Source organism: Lepidochelys olivacea (genome assembly GCF_965140295.1).
Source record: "Lepidochelys olivacea isolate rLepOli2 genome assembly, chromosome: 2".
Taxonomy (NCBI): domain Eukaryota; kingdom Metazoa; phylum Chordata; order Testudines; family Cheloniidae; genus Lepidochelys; species Lepidochelys olivacea.
The window spans coordinates 9,574,755-9,590,708 of record NC_140412.1 but is presented as its reverse complement, the minus strand read 5'-3'; the positions used below and the strand labels follow the sequence as shown (position 1 = coordinate 9,590,708).

The 15,954-nt window shown below is 40.5% G+C and overlaps 1 protein-coding gene across 8 annotated transcripts in view; it reads left to right on the top strand.

The window, feature by feature from the left end:
- The window catches only part of DENND3 (DENN domain containing 3), a 218,223-nt gene that overhangs the window by 152,779 nt on the left and 49,490 nt on the right, over window positions 1-15,954 (top strand). For 5 of the 8 annotated variants that reach the window (XM_084619966.1, XM_084619967.1, XM_084619968.1 and 2 more), the window contains 4 exons: window positions 3,309-3,585; window positions 4,335-4,450; window positions 4,951-5,090; window positions 15,512-15,623. In XM_084619966.1, the coding sequence (XP_084476092.1) occupies window positions 3,309-3,585; window positions 4,335-4,450; window positions 4,951-5,090; window positions 15,512-15,623 (645 nt within the window). Of the gene's footprint in view, window positions 1-969; window positions 988-3,308; window positions 3,586-4,334; window positions 4,451-4,950; window positions 5,091-10,431; window positions 10,629-15,511; window positions 15,624-15,954 lie in introns of those variants that run through there. The other 3 variants (XM_084619969.1, XM_084619970.1, XM_084619971.1) reach the window with 3 other exon arrangements.

Here is a 15,954-nt window from a genome sequence, read left to right as displayed (position 1 = left end):
AAACTACAGTAAAACTACTCTAATAATGATTATTTATTAATTATTAGCAATGGTGTCTGGCAACTGAAATGAGGTAAAATGAAAACAATAAGGGAGAAATTCTGGTCCCTGTCACAGTATTATCATCATACAAATTCTGTGGCCAGGCCCCCTGGTTTCTGCAGCACAGTGTTTTGGCAGATTGGAAATTCTGGGTGAGCTCCATGTAAATGTTTAAGAATGGAAGGTTTTACTGAACTAAATACAAAATTACATAATTTATTTTCTGTTCTCTGTTTATTAGTGAGGGGCTGGCTGTGGCTCCATAGTTAAAGCTGAGTTGAGTCTTCCGTACTTAAAGCAGGGATTTAATCTCTGTTGTTTTAGCTATTAGTCTTCCCTCTCCTCTCCGTGTATCTAAATTGTCAGCAATTCTTGCCACTTCTCCCTGTTTGTTTAAAAAACAAACCTTTCCTTTGTCTCAATTTCTACATATATTGATCTTCTCCTGCCTTGCTTTCTGGCTGCCTGCCTGCATCATTCTCCTGTACATACAAAGTGAGATGCTAAATTAATATCTCCCTTACTTGTTGATTAGGCTTCTTCATCCCTTACCATTTACCCACCATATAAAGTTTAAATTGCCTGTCTCCCTCAAAACTCCACTCTGCACCAATTTCAGCCTCTGCCCATCTGCCTTTTCGCCCTTTTCATTTCTTTGTCTCACTCCTATCTTCTTGCCTTCTCTGTGCTGTCTTCTCTGCATGGAAGGACTTCTCTGTCCCAGTTGGCATGTTCTAATCCTCTTCAACTCCTCTTCTCCCCCCCCCCCCCGAGGCACTTCTTCCATGGCCTCCACAAATACTCTCCATGAAACATTCTTTATTCTAATGTTAGATGAGAAGAGAATGAGATCTGGAAAACAAAACAAATATATCTAAGATTACACTCTCCTCTGGATCCTCCAGTGCATCTTATCCTGTCTTCTCATTTTCTTCCCCTGGAATGGTAAGATTTTTGGAGCAGGGTCTGTCTTTATGTCTGTCCCCTGTACATGACCTAGCACATTACTGGGGGGGGGGGTTGTCATCTTTTCCATCACTGATTTCTAGGATATTATTGGATAACAGTGGAAGAGCATGATAAATATATAGAAGGTGAAAGTTGACATTCCCTCCCAATCACTGAACTGCATGGTTAAACTATATGACTTTGGCTAGAAAACAACGTCAGCTGACTTTGATCCTGACAGTAAGGTCACTGTGTCAGAACTGACCATGCAGTAACAAGAGAGGTTGGATTTAATGCTGCTGCTGAAGACAGTTACATAAATGAACTCCCACCCCCACAAGATGTCACAGCCCTCAGTACAAGTGAATTATTAGTTGACTGATAAGTGAATTTGGTAATTCTCTTGTAGAGGGTTTAATATAAATTAAGATTGCTGCCACCAAAGTAACTTCTTTTTTTTTCTTATATAACAGTTTCAGGGCTAAGGGATAATTCCTTGTTTTCCCTCTAAAACGCTTAGTAGCATGTTTTGATAGTGATCAAATTAGAAATGTCTTGTTTCTCGATTACTTCATTAGACATTAGAAAACTGCCAATTAAGAGAAAAATGAAGCTTCAGACTCTTACCATGTCAGTAATACATCAGTCACCACCCCAATTTATTACATTAATATATTTTTAAGTTAATTGCCATCCTCTGGATCTCCCAGTGGATATGTATCTAGCCTTTGTTTTAGATTGTGAAGTGCTTGTGGCAGAGACCATATCTTTAATTGTTTTGTAGAAGCGTGATTTTTTTCACCCTTAATTTCTTTGACAAATACTACTGCAGTACACTTAGCAGAAGATACAGAAAAATTAGAAGGAATATATAATTTCAAAGATATTTTTTGTATGTACACTCCAGTCTGGAGGAACTTGCTGGTTTGACCCAACCATTACACAGAGTTCATAGAGCAGCAGGGTTGGAAGGGACCTCAGGAGGTCATCTAGTCCAACCCCCTGCTCAAAGAGTTAAGTCATTTAAAACTTTTTCTTAATTCCAAAACTTTTGATATAAAAAGGCCTGTTTTTAAATGAAGCAATGATTTATTGTTAAGCTGTTCAGAATAGTGGAAAAATGTACAGGAGAGAAAGGGCAGCATTGTGTCTTCGGGAATATTTTTCGTATACATACTATATTATGTTTGAAGTTGAAAGTAAATAGCCATAGGTCTGATTCATCCTTCCATTAGCCTTGAAGCAAAAATTTGAAGATTGAGACACACATATTCAGTCACAGTGAGGTCTAGCTTCCCAGTTTCCACATACCCTTAGGACGCACAAAATTTTCTCTTGCAATTTTGAGGCTGTAGAATTAATCTGTTCCTGCAGCCAAAGAGTTAGAGATGGAACTATTCAGATCTGGCCCCACCACTCAGTCAGGAGCATGTAAGGGAGCACCCCCTTGCACATCTTCTGGAATCTTCCAGGGTAAGTTGTTACAAAAAGAGAGAGCAAGAGTTTGCAGAGCTACAGGGTTTTTTTTTAACCAAGCTACTTACCAGAAAGCATTGCAATTTGCCGCATAATCTTATAGGGGCTGGCCACGTACCTATATAAGTCAGAGGGAAAACTCTTAGTAAGGTCCGTAGGTACAGTATTACACCCTTAGTGCTTAAAATGCCTCTTACCATGTGCGTGTGATAGTGTTGGTAGCATGTAGTTTTTAACCGTGGTATAAAATTAAGTGGTAATGTTAAAGTGTGGGCTCTCTTGAAAACTAGTATAAAAGAAATGTAATTTTTATGAAACCAAGGATACACTTGAGGGGATGTGGACATATTTTCCTTTCTGTTCTTGTTTATCTCTGAGAAAACTTAGAGACTAACCAATTTAGTCTCTAAGGTGCCACAAGTACTCCTTTTCTTTTTGCGAATACAGACTAACACGGCTGTTACTCTGAAATCTGAGAAAACTGTAAGACAAATAGAATTATTTGGGTCTACTCTTAACACATGAAAGGAGGAAAAAGTATCTTTTTGGTATGTGCTGATGTTAGTTTTGGAAGCGTTGCTTGCCAAAGAGAAATCATTGATATAGTAAGGCTTGAATCATGAATAGGTTAAGATAAGGGACCTAATGCTGTGACTGTTGAAGACAAATGGAGTCTTTCCATTGACTTCAATGGGCTTAGGATGAGGTTGTGGAAGGGAAAATGAAGAAACTGGAAAGAAGAAAATAATATTCTTGTCACATTTACAATCACTAGGGCAGAATGGAAAATATGGCTAAATACATTAAAAAGAACAATAAATGTCTATTTATTTTGTTTTTAGCTTCTTCAGAAAGAAGAGAAAAACTTTCCTCCACTTGATCCAGAAGTTCTGTCAGTTTTTGTGCCTCCGTTTATCAGCAAAGAGGAGATTCAAGCGACGAATATAAATAGTAGTAACTTCAATAAAACAAAACGACGTTCTTTCCGAAAAAAGAAAGAGAGACCTAAGCTTGAAAATTTGAAAAATCCAAATGGGGAACAGAAAGCATCTGATACTGAGGATATTAGTGTTCCAAAAGATATTGATCTTATTGGCTTGCCACAACTATGCTTTCCAGGTGTGATGTGATTTTTCATTTAACTGTTAGTTAAGAGATGTTTATAAACACTTTATCTATTTGGTGGCCTATAATAATACCTCTTCCCTTATTGCTGCTGTTTATGGATATTGACAGGTTAACTTTTTTTATTTGTATTATCATAGTACCACGAAACCCCACTCATGGAGTAGGACTCCATTGTGCCAGGGCCTGTACAAGTACAGAACAGAGAGACGCTCCCTGCCCAAGAGAGCTTATAATCAAATTTTTCTACTTTCCTATATATTATGGTATTTTTAAGGCTGTCATCTCGTCTCTCCTCTTCTCTGCCTTTAGGTTGGAGAAAATACCCTTTTAAATATGAATGAATACCCTTTCCCACTCCAATACTATATATATTAGGATGTCCCTAAAATAGAGACCATTTCCCAAAAGGCTCTTTTAAAAAAAAAAAAAAAAACATAGGCAGAAGTCCATCAGCTCGACTTTGTGATATGTTTTTGGCATGTCACAAATACAAAATGAGCCGTGTAGTGTTTTCACTTGTCCAGTGAAATTTGTGTATGGCTTAAGATGTTGTATAACAATTTCAGATCAAGTGAATTATGTATGTAGGTGTGCTATAATCTCTTTAAAATGAAGCATTACAGTGGAAGTAAAGTAACAAGTCTCATAATACTTGCTGTAACTATAGCAATGCAAGCTGCGTGATTAAAAAAAACTATTTTTCAGTAATGTGTTTTGAAAAGTACTTGTCTTATTTGCAGGAGGACTTTACATAACTTCTGAATCAAAAGAGGATCACATTCATTTTCTGGTCTTCACAGATGTCTGTGGTAACAGAACCTATGGTGTTGTTGCACAGTATTACCAACCTATTCAAGTATGTTTTTTAATTTACACTTTTAATAAAACTTAAATATTAGGTAATACATTTTAATAATATGTACTTAATTGGATGCCTCACATAAGTTATTGGATATTTGTATATTTTGATACCAATCTGGAACAACTCTTTAAGAGTAGTACTCTGCACTTAATGCAATATTGTGCCCATATACTCAAGCGCAGTTCCCATAGAATTCAGTGGAAATGGTGCTGGAGTATCTGAGAGCAAAATTTGGCCTTAAGAATATTTTTAGGTACATTAATGTTTGTGAGTAATATACTCAGTGTTTTTGGTAGATGTTCATAGTGCAAATAACTTGCTTTTAGCAGGTGGATCTAATCTTTACAAACTGAGATTTTTTTAAAGGAGTCTAAGGGAGTTAGATGCCCAAATCTCAATGGGAGTTGGGTGTCTAACTTGCTTCGGTTCCCTCAAAAATACCAACCATAATTTCATGAGTAACATCACAATATTAATATGTAGCTTTCTTATAGGATGGTTATATCTCTTCAAATGGGCAAGCCCACAGGGAATCTGTGCGGACTACTAAAGCTTTTGGCTGGTTCGTACCATTTGCTATTTGTGTCATATCCAGATATCCATATTTTAATGCCCTTAAGGACTGTCTTTCTTGGTAAGTATTACTGTTCTATCATTTATGCTTCTGCTGCAAATACATTTACAGTCAGTCCTTTATGTATGAATTGTCAAAATTTGACAATGTAGTGGGAATGTTTGAGTGACAATAAAACTGGAGTTTGTTAAAAGTGATTATGGCATGAGGCAGGGAAAAAACAAAATTAAAACAAAAGCCCCCTGGACAGTAACAAAATAGAAATGCAGTTTCAAAGAAATTCCAATGTTCTTTGCGATTTTTATTTGGCTATGCAAAATTAATATCTGCAGGGGACTGATTTCTAATACAGATTTATCTAGATTCTCCCTGAAAGATCTCAAACTCTACAGGTCTCTCTATTTGGGGGAAATTTTAAAACACTTCACTGTGAACAGAATAAGTTTCACAAAGAGGATAAGTAAACTTGTCTGTAATTGGTGAGGCACACTGTGGAATAAGGTGACCTAGCCACTCCATGTGAAGGAATACATGATTACTTGGATTCTGATAGTCCAGAGGCAAATTAGGAGGATTTATGGGATTCATGGGTGACTTCAATTTCCTGATATCTGCTGGGAGAGCAATACAGTGGTGCATAGACAATCCAGGAAGTTTTTGGAAAGCGTAGGGGACAATTTCCTGGTGCAAGTGCTAGAGGAGCCAACTAGGGGGGGCGCTTTTCTTGACCTGCTGCTCACAAACCGGGTAGAATTAGTGGGGGAAGCAAAAGTGGATGGGAATCTGGGAGGCAGTGACCATGAGTTGGTTGAGTTCAGGATCCTGACGCAGGGAAGAAATGTAAGCAGCAGGATACGGACCCTGGACTTCAGGAAAGCAGACTTCGACTCCCTCAGGGAACGGATGGCCAGGATCCCCTGGGGGACTAACTTGAAGGGGAAAGGAGTCCAGGAGAGCTGGCTGTATTTCAAGGAATCCCTGTTGAGGTTACAGGGACAAACCATCCCAATGAGTCGAAAGAATAGTAAATATGGCAGGTGACCAGCTTGGCTTAATGGTGAAATCCTAGCGGATCTTAAACATAAAAAAGAAGCTTACAAGAAGTGGAAGTTTGGACATATGACTAGGGAAGAGTATAAAAATATTGCTCGGGCATGTAGGAATCATATCAGGAGGGCCAAATCGCACCTGGAGCTGCAGCTAGCAAGAGATGTCAAGAGTAACAAGAAGGGTTTCTTCAGGTATGTTGGCAACAAGAAGAAAGCCAAGGAAAGTGTGGGCCCCTTACTGAATGAGGGAGGCAACCTAGTGACAGAGGATGTGGAAAAAGCTAATGTACTCAATGCTTTTTTTGCCTCTGTTTTCACTAACAAGGTCAGCTCCCAGACTGCTGCGCTGGGCATCACAAAATGGGGAAGAGATGGCCAGCCCTCTGTGGAGATAGAGGTGGTTAGGGACTATTTAGAAAAGCTGGACTTGCACAAGTCCATGGGGCCGGACGAGTTGCATCAGAGAGTGCTGAAGGAATTGGCGGCTGTGATTGCAGAGCCATTGGCCATTATCTTTGAAAACTCGTGGCGAACCGGGGAAGTCCCGGATGACTGGAAAAAGGCTAATGTAGTGCCAATCTTTAAAAAAGGGAAGAAGGAGGATCCTGGGAACTACAGGCCAGTCAGCCTCACCTCAGTCCCTGGAAAAATCATGGAGCAGGTCCTCAAAGAATCAATCCTGAAGCACTTGCATGAGAGGAAAGTGATCAGGAACAGCCAGCATGGATTCACCAAGGGAAGGTCATGCCTGACTAATCTAATCGCCTTTTATGATGAGATTACTGGTTCTGTGGATGAAGGGAAAGCAGTGGATGTATTGTTTCTTGACTTTAGCAAAGCTTTTGAGACGGTCTCCCACAGTATTCTTGTCAGCAAGTTAAGGAAGTATGGGCTGGATGAATGCACTATAAGGTGGGTAGAAAGCTGGCTAGATTGTCGGGCTCAACGGGTAGTGATCAATGGCTCCATGTCTAGCTGGCAGCCGGTATCAAGTGGAGTGCCCCAAGGGTCGGTCCTGGGGCCGGTTTTGTTCAATATCTTCATAAATGATCTGGAGGATGGTGTGGATTGCACTCTCAGCAAATTTGCGGATGATACTAAACTGGGAGGAGTGGTAGATACGCTGGAGGGCAGGGATAGGATACAGAAGGACCTAGACAAATTGGAGGATTGGGCCAAAAGAAATCTGATGAGGTTCAACAAGGATAAGTGGAGGGTCCTGCACTTAGGATGGAAGAATCCAATGCACCGCTACAGACTAGGGGCCGAATGGCTAGGCAGCAGTTCTGCGGAAAAGGACCTAGGGGTGACAGTGGACGAGAAGCTGGATATGAGTCAGCAGTGTGCCCTTGTTGCCAAGAAGGCCAATGGCATTTTGGGATGTATAAGTAGGGGCATAGCGAGCAGATCGAGGGATGTGATCGTTCCCCTCTATTCGACATTGAGGCCTCATCTGGAGTACTGTGTCCAGTTTTGGGCCCCACACTACAGGAAGGATGTGGATAGATTGGAGAGAGTCCAGCGAAGGGCAACAAAAATGATTAGGGGACTGGAACACATGAGTTATGAGGAGAGGCTGAGGGAGCTGGGATTGTTTAGCCTGCAGAAGAGAAGAATGAGGGGGGATTTGATAGCTGCTTTCAACTACCTGAAAGGGGGTTCCAAAGAGGATGGCTCTAGACTGTTCTCAATGGTAGCAGATGACAGAACAAGGAGTAATGGTCTCAAGTTGCAGTGGGGGAGGTTTAGATTGGATATTAGGAAAAACTTTTTCACTAAGAGGGTGGTGAAACACTGGAATGCGTTACCTAGGGAGGTGGTAGAATCTCCTTCCTTAGAGGTTTGTAAGGTCAGGCTTGACAAAGCCCTGGCTGGGATGATTTAACTGGGAATTGGTCCTGCTTCGAGCAGGGGGTTGGACTAGACCTTCTGGGGTCCCTTCCAACCCTGATATTCTATGATTCTATGATTTAGTTCCAAATTACACTGTTTTGAAGGCCTAACAGTGAGACTAATAAGCTACTTCCTAAAACTTCTTAAAATACTTCAACTTTAGCGGTGGGCCAAGAGATGGGGTGTAACTTGGGAAACTGTTTTGTTAACTACTGTAGCCTCAATTTATTGTGTGGGCTACCATCTCAAGTTTTCATATTTTCATCTTCAACCTGTTTAATTTGTATATGCTTGTGTCTGAAGTGGATTGTAAGCTCCTTAGGGCAGGTACTCTCTTTACATTTGTACAGTGCTGAATAACTTACAGTTGTAGGCCTGCTGTAATAATCTAAACGAAAAAACGAGTTTCTGCTGTTTTCAACGAATGCTAAGTCTCAAATTCCAAGAACCTATTCATGAATTTGCTGAATAGTTCTTATCTCTCTTTTCTCTTCCCCGCCCCTCCCCCCCCCCAAAAAAACAAAAACAAAAGGTTGTGGAGGAATCCCTTAAAGCTTTAGGCTAGTGGTTAGAAAACTCACCCAGGTTGTGGGTCACCAGGTTCAGTTAACCCCTCTGCCTTATGTGGAGAATGGGTCTGAACTTGGGTCTTCCACATTGCAAGCCAGTGCCCTAACCACTGGGTTATGTGCGATATTGTGGAACAGGGCTCTGTCAGTCGCTCCTCGTGAAGCTGTTCCATTTATAAATAAATAGTCATTGAAGGGGGGACTTGAACCTATATCTTCCACACTCTGGGTGAGTACCCTAACCAAACCACCAGGCTAAATAGTCACTCGCTCACTTTCCCTGGCCCAATGATTATTCATTGTCCATCATAATGCTAATTTATAGGTTTCAGAGTAGCAGCCGTGTTAGTCTATTCGCAAAAAGAAAAGGAGTACTTGTGGCACCTTAGAGACTAACAAATTTATTTGAGCATAAGCTTTCATGAGCTACAGCTCACTTCATCGGATGCATTCAGTGGCAAATACTGAATGCATCCGATGAAGTGAGCTGTAGCTCAGGGAAGCTTATGCTCAAATAAATTTGTTAGTCTCTAAGGTGCCACAAGTACTCCTTTTCTTTTTGCTAATTTATAGTCATTCATAAAGACCGAACATAAGAATGGCCATACTGGATCAGACCAATAATCCATCTAGCCCAGTATCCTGTCTTCAGAGGAAATGAACAGATAATCATCAAGTGATCCATCCCTGTCTCCCATTCCCAGCTTCTGACAGACAGAGGCTAGGGATGCATCAGAGCATGGTTTCGCATGTTAATAATCTTAAACCTCTTACTGATGCTTCAGAATGGACAGAGCAGAGACTGGCTTCTCTATTGGACAAACACCCATTATGATAAAACAAAACCTTTCAGAGACCTTGGATACAGTCAACAAAAGGCTATCACTGGCCCATCTGTGCAGTGTAGCAGAAGTAAAGAAAGTTTCACCCAGCTCTAAATATAATCATGTCAGTTTCCTCATGAAACACTAGTTAGTAGGTAAGTTTAGATCTTGCATTCTCCTGGCTTTTAGCTCGCTGCATTATCCACAAGGAAAGAGAATATTTTGATGTGGGGAAAGCATTCACCTCTGTCCATTTTATCTGCTTTGAAACTGAAAGCTTAATTCTGTGTGGCAGGTTGAAGCAAAGAGCTGGGGAGCATGCTCAGTGTAGGTGGAATATTAGCAATCTCTAACTTCAGCCTTCAGTCTGATTTTTATTTATTTATTTTATTTTATTTTTAAGCAGTTGGGTACTCAGATTTGGCTATGTTAAGTCTCATGCAGCAGCCTCTACTACCCATGATTTCCCTAATTCCTATCGCAGAGCGCAGTTTGGCTGATGGATCCATGTAGCTGCAGATCCATCAGCCAGGCTCTTCCCATTCCCCAAGAATGCTAGACCAGTAAAAATCCCCACAAAGCATCGGTTGTAGTATACAAAGAGTGCAGACTCTCTCTTTTGGGCCTTTTGTTGTTATAGAGCAGTGATACTCAGACTGAGGCTCGGGAGCTGCAAGTGGCTCTTTAATGGGTCCCTGAGGCTCTTTGCAGCATGTGATATTAAAATACTGTGTGATTTAATTATTAACCAATCAGGATGCTTATTACTATGTTCTTAACCAATTGTAGTTGATAAAAATAATAACACTTGGTCAGTCATTTTGCTGTGAGAATAATATATAAATAAAAATAGTAAATGAAACAATGAAACTCACGCTACGGTGGCTCTTTTGGGCAATGCTGGTCACTAATTTGGTTTCTGAACCACTTAGATCTCAGTATCATTGTTATGGAGGAACAGTATTATCCTCTATCTTAAGTCCGCTAACAATTTTTTCCAACGTATTCTTTTTTTTTTTTTTTTTTAGAATAGCTCTAACACACTGACTTGAACAGGACTTTGAAAGTTGGAATGAAGATAGTTCTGGGGGCAGGAAGGTGTCTCTTGCTGCTACTTATTCCGCTCTGCAGCTTCAGGGGGGCAAAAGATTCTAGTTCTCCCAGAACAGTCCTGTGCACAGTTCCCATGCTCCAGCACCTCCAGGGAACAGGATTTGGCTCGAAGTGGGATTGATATTTTTATTCATTCATGATACCTCTAAGGTATTTTTATCTTTTTTTTTGGCATTCAGCTCAAGTTCCTAACATAAGTCAAAGAGAAGCCAGTAGTAGAAATTACAACTTGTTCTTGTCCCAGCTAATTTATTTTAATCTGAGACATGTTCATATTTTGTAATTGGATACATTAAATCCTGGTGTGTACCTTGCGTCACATTACTGATTTGCAAATTTCCGTCAGAACAATCAAGATCTTTATATTCTATATGATTGATCTTAATGTTACAAATACTTGTTACATTACAAATGGGCAGTGCTGGTGATTCCAGTGCCAGAACAAACTGAAAGGGAGACTGGGAGTGTGTGATTCTGTCTCCAATGCAAACAATTGAGAGTCTGGACCGTTACAAAACATTGTTGCTGTTGGATTAATCTACAGGAGTATAGCTCTTTTCAAAAAGTTAAGGGTTTCTGGAGTATTGAACAGGTATTTCCATTCCAGTGTGTTTTGTATGCTATCCATGTCCTGACACACATCAGTAATAATACTTTTCATCAGTAGATCTCAAGGGCTTTACAAAGATCAGTATCTTCTCCATTTTACAGTTAATGAAACTGAGGCACAGAGAGATGAAATGACTGGCCTAGGGTCACGTATAAGCAGGAATAGAACCCAGATCTCGTGAGGTCTAGTCTAGTACGCTCGTCCCTAGGCCTCAAGTTCTACTACTCTCCAGCTAAACTGAAAAACATCTTTTAGTTGGTGGCAACAACCCATTTCTGGGTGAATCCCCATCTTGGATGGATGAACATTCTCTCTCTCTCTCTCTCTCTCTCTCAACATGTCTCTAAGTCTGTTCTACAGAAGGTTATGAGCTATTTGTGAGCCAGCCCAAAGATGCTGTTAGAAGGCCTTCCTTTCTGAAAAATTTCTAAAGTAAATCATGCTTAGTTAATAGTGTTAGAGAACCTGTACACTCCTTTGTAATCTCTTTGCTTGAAGTATATTTTTTGTTCCCACAGCTCATTTCCGTCGGGCAGGCTTTTTTCCAAGGCATCACTATCAGATACTGTAATAGTATATTAATAGGCGCAGTTCTGTTTAAAGTTGTCTGTCCCTTTCCTTTTGTACATTTTCCCTTCTTGATGCAAATGTCAGGATTTAACCAGACTAATTGTGACATATGATTTATTGGACATGGTAAGGTACTGTTTATGCCTCAGACCACTCACTGGCCTTCTCACTGTGCTGGTAATGTCTGTTGCAGATATTAGTGAAAGACGCAAGGAGCTCCGTCTGTTCAGTTTAACAAAGATAGTTAAGTGGTGACTTGATCATAGTCTATAAGTAGCTGTATCCTTCTCTTCCCTCATGGATCACCTGGAAGCTGACAAGTGCTCATGTCTTGCTTGTGAGTCTGATATTCTTAAGGATCATGAAAATCCTGGGGAGGTCCTAGCAGCGGTGTTGGGTAGGTGGGAATATTCAGTCCACCTATCTGCAGCAGCTCTCTGCTTATAGAAAGGATGACAGTTGGCTGTGCAAAAAGAAAAGGAGTACTTGTGGCACCTTAGAGACTAACCAATTTATTTGAGCATGAGCTTTCGTGAGCTACAGCTCACTTCATCGGATGCATACTGTGGAGACTGCAGAAGACATTATATACGCAGAGACCATGAAACAAAACCTCCTCCTATCCCACTCTCCTGCTGGTAATAGCTTATCTAAAGTGATCATCAAGTTGGGCCATTTCCAGCACAAATCCAGGATTTGTTAGAGGAACAAATTGTTGTTCTCTAACACAGGATTTGTGCTGGAAATGGCCCAACTTGATGATCACTTTAGATAAGCTATTACCAGCAGGAGAGTGGGATGGGAGGAGGTTTTGTTTCATGGTCTCTGCGTATATAATGTCTTCTGCAGTCTCCACAGTATGCATCCGATGAAGTGAGCTGTAGCTCACGAAAGCTCATGCTCAAATAAATTGGTTAGTCTCTAAGGTGCCACAAGTCCTCCTTTTCTTTTTGCAAATACAGACTAACACAGCTGTTACTCTGAAACCTGTCAGTTGGCTGTGCCTCCATCTGAATAAGCACTATATAACTCTGGTAGGGTACCTTGGTAGCTTCCAGGAACAACTCTCTCTTGCCTAAACGATGCAATAGGCAAGTTGGATCCGTGAGCAGCTTTACTTAAAAGTAATATAGCAAAATACAATGACAGTGCAACAGAATAAAATAGGTACCTACCGTAGCAACGGTGACAAGGTAATAGTAGGTGGCAGCTAATGGTGGCGACTTATAAACGTGAAAGTAAACTTAACTGCTACTCAGTGCAACAGACTTATGTTAAATAAAACTCCAAAACCCATTAAACGTACACAAGAACACTCACCATCAGCACCTTCAGGGTGTGTGCTCCCTTGTAGTTTTAAAACCCCAGACACTTTTTGTGATTGTGGGTGTGATGAACAGGAGTTGAAAGGTGGCACTAGTTATCTCTGAATTAGCAGAGGCAGTCCAGATAATAGGAGTGAGACACTTTTATATAGAGCAGGTTAAAATTGATACAGTGGTAGTTGGTGGTAATCCCAGTTATAAAACGACAGCCATCAACTATAAACAGGCAATTGCATTTTCGTACAAGCTCCCTGGTCGTCTCCTTGATTAGTCTGTGATGAGATGCTGTCTCTAGCATGAGGACTTTCATACCACACCACCCAAACCGACAAGGTCTCCCCAGATACAGAGGATAGTCTCCTGGTTGTTCACACAATTCCACAACAGCTCAGGTTCTGCAGTACAGCCAGCAATTCTGGATGCAGCTTTCAGTAGCTGGCTGCTGAGAAAGAGTAAATGAGAGAGAGCTCGCTGCTAGCAAGCCTGCAGGTGCAGTGTGTCCTTAATACCAGTCATGTGGTTTCAGCAGGGATTTCTGGGCAACTGAGTCTCCCAAATCTCTTCATCTAAATACAGGCAACTGCTACTAGTTCCTATTCCGCTGGATGCCTAAACCTGATAAGGTAGCACAGCTGGCTCCCCTCCCTTCTCATGAAATTCTGGACACACTTTTTCAGGCCATGATCCTTTAACGTGGCTTGTGTAGTCATGGCAGAGCGCTGGAAGAGAGCTCTCCCAGTGCTCTCAAATAAAAAACAAAAAACAAAAAAACCCACCACAACAAAAAAACCTCCATGAGGGGTGCAGCTCCCAGCGCTTGTGCACTGTCTACACTGGTGCTTTACAGCGCTGAAACTTGCTGCGCTCAGGGGCGTGTTTTTTCACATCCCTGAGCGAGAAAGTTGCAGCGCTGTAAAGTGCCAGTGTAGACAAGCCCTTAGTCTTTCCTGGCTGAAGGGATGGGGCCAGAAAGTGGGGTTGGAGGTTGAGGTCAGGAGAAGAGATGGGAAAATCATGGGGGAAAAAATTGGATCACTGTTGCTTTGATAGGGAAGAGTTGTCATCATCTGAAAGGAGGGGCCAAACTAGGAGTGAATTTTGAAGCTATTGGCCAGATAATCTATATAGATTTCTGTTCAGGAGAGAACATTGGTCTAACTTTTCAAAAGTGACTAGTAATTTTGGGTAACTTTTAAGTGGCAGACTTGAGATGCCTTGAAGAGGTATGAGTTTCAGAAAACATTGAACCCCCACCTTCTGGAAGTCGGGCCTCTCTGGTGTTTCAATTTGGACAACCAAAAATGTACCCAAAATTACTAGTCACTTTTGAAAAATTAGATGGCTGTATGAGACTCCTCAATGGCTGGCTCAATGCTAAGAAAGGTAAAGTCCGATTATATCTTGTGTTTAGGAAATTTCCTTTGTCCCAATACTGGATTTTTCCTAGGTATCGTACCAAATATTTCAGAGAAATTTTAGACTGTCATTACGTAACCTTGTAGTTTGTCAGAAAGGACTTCCAGCACTGAAAGTAGAACCTCTCTGTGATGTGACTCCTCCAGTTATTGGCTGGAATAAACTCTTACCTATTTGTCTATGTCTCCTAGTGGCTGATCAGGATCCACATTCTCTGATTGTGGGGCACAGCTGGTGGTCTCCAGTTCATTATTGTGCTCTGTGAAGCTCTGTCTGTTTCCTAGGCAGTGTGTAAACATAGGGAAAGAAATGATCACTTCCACATGGAGCTTAAATCCCAAGTTAGACACAATCACAACAACTATTGCATTGAAAATATGATAATGTTGTGGTATGAATTGGAGCTGACAACAGTGTCTGCACTTATTTTCACAGGCAAAACACAATAGCATATTTACGTACAAAAAATGAACCAAAGCATTTTTAAAAAAAAATCTGATGTAATTTAAAATTGACAATTTATATGAGCACAAAAGTTAGGAAATTCAAAGTTCTAACTTCTTATAGTTAATTTTTTGCTACAATGCATGCACGTTGAAGCACACATTTTAATGGTCATTTATTGCACTACTGTACATTTGTGCACTGATTTAGGAAATTAAACTTCTGAGTTTGACGTGCATTTAATTGCTCAGTTGTAATGCTGCAGTAGTAACGCTTTTTTTGGATTGTGTATTTTTAATTTATAACTGAATAGTGCGTGTAAGCCTGTAAAAACGGGCTAATTTCCAATAAGCTTCAGCCTTCTCTGGTTTTGAAGTGGCGAAGAAGTTCAACTCCTAAAATAGAAACATTTTGACAGACGTGCACACATGAAGAATAAATAAACTTGTGTGTGAAAGATATGAAGGAGCAGCTTCATACACAGCAACATTGTTAAAATCAGTTGGAGCCTCTAAATTATCTAATAAACCAGAGGTTAAATAGTTGCAATAATACTTTTATCCATCCCAACAGTTTTTTTTTAGTTTTAAGGTATCAAGGAAGAGTTTATTTTTTAGCCTCTTTACATGTTACATTTTAAAAAAATATTTGACATACTTTAATTTCAGCTTACTGGTACATCTGACACCTCGCAGGGATTTAGACGTTGATGATCGTATAAAAGAATTTGCAGCAAAATTATCTTTAATACCCAGTCCTCCACCAGGAACACTCCACTTGGTAATTAGTGAAGCTCAATTTCATAATTATTTTAACATTACCTACTATATAATACTAAGTGTGCTGTTTGTGTAAAATGGGGCATATTCTGTAACACCAGTTTTAATGCCAATGTGATGCTACTGAAGTAGTACCTGTGCTCCTGGGGCACAGACTGCTCTTACCCTGTTTTCTAATGGACACATGGTACACAGCAGATAGGGTAGTGAGGAGAGGAAGGGTTTTTGAATTTTTAGAGTGCTAGTCTAGTACTTGGGAGATGTGGCAGAGCAGGGAATTGAAACAACAGATGTTTTGTGTGACCTTGGGCAAATCACTTAGCTTCAATTTC